Source organism: Nicotiana attenuata, chromosome 8 (genome assembly GCF_001879085.1).
Source record: "Nicotiana attenuata strain UT chromosome 8, NIATTr2, whole genome shotgun sequence".
Lineage (NCBI taxonomy): Eukaryota > Viridiplantae > Streptophyta > Magnoliopsida > Solanales > Solanaceae > Nicotiana > Nicotiana attenuata.
The window spans coordinates 3,978,001-3,982,219 of NC_031996.1; the positions used below are offsets into that span (position 1 = coordinate 3,978,001).

General features: G+C 38.4%; 1 protein-coding gene across 1 annotated transcript; it reads right to left on the reverse strand.

The window, feature by feature from the left end:
- On the reverse strand, positions 242-3,799 carry LOC109230767 (receptor-like protein kinase THESEUS 1). The gene has a single exon (XM_019396190.1). It carries the CDS (start codon positions 3,089-3,091, stop codon positions 581-583), a length of 2,511 nt encoding a protein of 836 aa, XP_019251735.1. The 5' UTR covers positions 3,092-3,799; the 3' UTR covers positions 242-580.

Genomic DNA, 4,219 nt, shown 5'->3' on the forward strand with positions numbered 1-4,219 from the left:
AAAACAGATTTCCAACAATCAATTTACCAGAGCATAATCATTGCAATAGAAACAGAAGATTTCTCTCTCTCTTTTGATTCCCCTTTGATCCCCCTTTGTTGGAGCTATTCCTCCTTTGACTCGAACCCACGACCCTGAGGTGATAGGTGGGGATGCTGACCATCTGAGCAACCCCTCTTGTAAAAAAACAGAAGAAATGAAAATAACAAACAGAAGCACTTAAATCAGAAGATAATTCAGCTGGAGAGAAGGCAGCATATGCTTGATATTGTTATTTATGAATGTATATAACTATAATGCTTTTACAAATACATATTCATGAGTATAACTATGAATAAAGAGGGCAACTGTATCACCTATGTAACAATGAAACAATGCTACAACTTGTTGTATTTGAACGACAAATTTCAACGAATACAATAGGTTGACTAAACATTTATATTACATACTCAATCATTCAGTACTATTAATATAAAGATTTTGAAATGATATCCACTTTCCCTTGAATCCATGAAATAAAACATTTTGTGATGTCAAGTTGCCGAGACCTTAGAGCACGTATACGAGGGAGTATTTATTCTCATCTTCCCCGTGGATTTACCAGCTGAGAAAAAACAGCATTATTAGCAGTATCCCCTGCATCATCATCTGTTTTTGAGTTAATCCCTTCAATCTTGCTAACACTCTTGTCGAATGGCTCGACTGGTGTTAATGGTATACCAGGTATATGGTTTGTACTGTTATCATCGGGCTCTGCTAGCGCTGAGGAGGCTTCTTCAAGTTGAAGTGCATATTCTAAATTCCACAGCACATCCCCCATTGAAGGTCTATCAACTCCGTGTTCAGCCAAACACTTTTCAGCTGTTTCCCCGAACTTTTTCAGGGCAGCTGGATTCACCTTCCCCTCGAGGTTTGTGTCCATTATCCGATCCAACATGCCTTTCTTTTGCCAAATCATAGTCCACTCGGCTATATTAACTTGCTCGCGTGGGAGCACTGGATTTAATGCAGGTCTAGTGCAGAGTACTTCCATTAGGACAACACCAAATGAATAAACATCTGATTTCTCTGTAAGCTGCTGCCTCCTGAAGTATTCAGGATCAAGGTATCCAAAACTACCCTTAACGGCAGTGCTGACGTGTGTCTGATCTGACGGTCCAGCTTTAGAAAGACCAAAATCAGCAACTTTAGCTACAAAGTTCTCATCCAAGAGTATGTTGGTAGTTTTGACATCGCGGTGAATGATGCTCTGAGCTGCACCTGTGTGGAGATAATGCAGCCCCTTGGCAGCACCGATACAAATCTCAAGACGTTGCTTCCACGAGAGAGGTGGGAGATCCGTTCCATAAAGATGACTTCGGAGAGGACCATTTGCCATATATTCATAAACCAGAATCATTTCTGACATTTCATCACAGTAACCAATCAAAGACACAAGGTGACGATGGCGAAGTTTGGATAACATTTCAATCTCAGTTTGAAATTCAGCTAAACCTTGTTCAGATCCTTGGTTTCCTCTTTTAATAGCAAGTCTAGTCCCATCTTCTAGTGTTCCTTTATAAACCCTACCAAAACCACCAACACCAAGAAGCAAACTTTCATCAAATTTGTTAGTTGAATCCAGTATTTCTTGGAAACTAAAGAATCGTCCAACATTCGGTGAAGCCAAGGAGATGTAGCTTGCTCGAGATATTGTAGACATTTTTGTCAAACTTAAAGAGTTTCCATACAACGGAGGAAGCCACGGGTGCCTTTGGTTGGAAGTCTTTGATCTGCGGGCTATAAAGAAGCAACAACACAACCCGATAAACGCCAATGCAGCTGATGCTCCTAAGGCAAAACCAAGAATGATACCTATCTTGCTCTTTTTGTGAGGCAACACAAGAAAAGTCTCAACAGATTGAACCCCATTAAAGCTTCTGGCTTCGTTGCTAATCTTCATGATTTCAAGTCCGTTCATAATTGCATTTATATAATCAGCACTCGTGTCTGGACCAACACTAACTTTCAGCATACTTGAATTCACTGAAGAATTAGAGACGAAATCTTTGTATAAAGGTACGTCCAAATTACCAGCTAAGTTTGACAAGTCTATGTCCAATAGAGCAATATCATCATTAACATATAAGTTGAACAGAAGAGCGTTCAAAGATTCGCTGACAATATCACAAAAATGTACGCGGATGAAGTACATGAAGTTTGGATCAACGGTAAAGATCCAAGTGATATTAAAATTCACATTAGGTACATTTGCATCTCCCATTGTTTCAGCAGTAGCGTAAACCCAATTTGGTGCTATTTCAGGAGTCATAGTAGCTGTATATTTTATACTTGACGGACTAACTGAAGCATCTACTGCAGAGCTGTTAATGTGCAGGTACTTCGCGTCATTCTCCCACGTTCTTCCCAACGTGTCATTTTGAGCAGTAAGATGAGGACCTCCCATGTTTAGACGATAAACAGTTTCAAGGGCTAGTCCTGAAAGACCATTAAAAGGCGCTAAGGGAGATAAAGCGACTGCTTGATCTGGAATCAACTCATCAGGGACGGATACAACTTCAATGGCGTTTATAAATGCAATGGAGTTGTTTGAAGGGATTAAAGCAAGAGTCAAGCTATCTGAATCGACGTTGATGGCATATTCCTTAAAAAGGTACGAACCATTATAACTCTTGAAACTGAAATTGTTCAACAGAACAAAATTTTCTGTGACAACCGTCATTGAGGCAGACTTTAAGTTGTGCCCCGGAAGAGGATAGAAGTAGAGACGGACCCAATGTCGCCCTTCTTGCTTTATATCAAACTTATAAACTGTCGTACTATGGAAAATTCTCGCGGACTGATAGATTGAAGATGGAGCACTAGTATTCGACGTGGCAGAAACAGAATTTTCCTTACTTTCTAAAGAAACTGAAGGATGGAGTGAATCAGGAACATATGTTTGGCCAATATAAGTCACATTTTGTGTAGATCCACAAGCAAGCAAGTAGTTATCAGTAGGAGTAAAAGCAGCACTAGAATCCTGAGTCAAAAAACTTGACACTACTAATACTAGGACCAAAGGAATCAAATGCACCATTCTCAAATTCATTATCCTAAAGAGCCAATTATTATACACAATAAACTCCAATTCTCCTAGAAAATTTGCACTATAAAGGCCACCTAAGTACTATTGAGAATCAACAATTCTAGCATTGTAGATCTTACTTATCTATCTAGAGAAAACACAAGAAAAAAAATCTTGAAATAGAAAAAAGCTTTCTTGACTGACAAAACACAAGAAACTACCAATAAACTATGGTTACCACCAAATTCAGAAAAAATAGTGTCAAGACAGAACTGAGCTTTTCCACTACCTGTAGCTTTTTTCCCTAAAGCTAACAACTTTCCTCAAACTGCAAATTGAAATTCCGGCTTTGGCTTTGGCTTTGGCTTTGGTCTAGTGGTAAGAAAACGTGACGTGTGGGTTAGGTGAATGTCACAGGTTCAAACCCTGCGGCAAACGGAGGTATTTATGTAGAGAAGGGTAGAGGGACGTGTCTATTATCCACGGATTTTCGAACTGTACACTACTACTTGGCGATTTCTTGATTATATATTAAAGAAAAAAGAAGACTGCAGATTGGAAATGTGTGTATGAACCAGTAGAAAGAAAGCAACAGAACTTGTTATTTAGTGTAACTCTGGCATGAAAACATTTGCATTTCTTGAATTTGTTACAATGAAAACATAAGAAAAAAGAGTTTTTTAGTGGCAACTCAACTCCACAGCTAGCTCTTAACAAGATGTGGATTAGGCTGTCATTTTACAAGGATAGCAAATGGAAATTAAGGGGACCCACAAGAATGAATTTTCCAAGCCCCACTCCATGTCCAATTGCAACAGCTGTTTTCAAGAAACAATAGTGGTTTGATTGTGATAGTATACCTTTAGAAAGATTGGAATTTTATAGGAGAAAGCACCATTAAAATTCTACAAATGATCATTAAAACTAATGTACTATTATTATTATCGTACATTAGTTTTAATGATCACTTGCAAACTTTAATGGTGCTTTCTCCTAATGATACAAATAGCATAGTATATGCTCCGATGGCGAAATCAGGAATTTTCCCTAGGATGTTCAAACTTGAAAGAAGTAAAAAAAAATCCCGACAAAGAGTATTCAATATATGTTATATACCTCTAAAACCTAATGTTTTGCCTAGAGGCGGATTCA

Coding starts and splice junctions, on each gene's coding strand:
- LOC109230767 (XM_019396190.1), bottom strand. CDS start 3,091: ATGAATTTGAGAATGGTGCATTTGATTCCTTTGGTCCTAGTATTAGTA.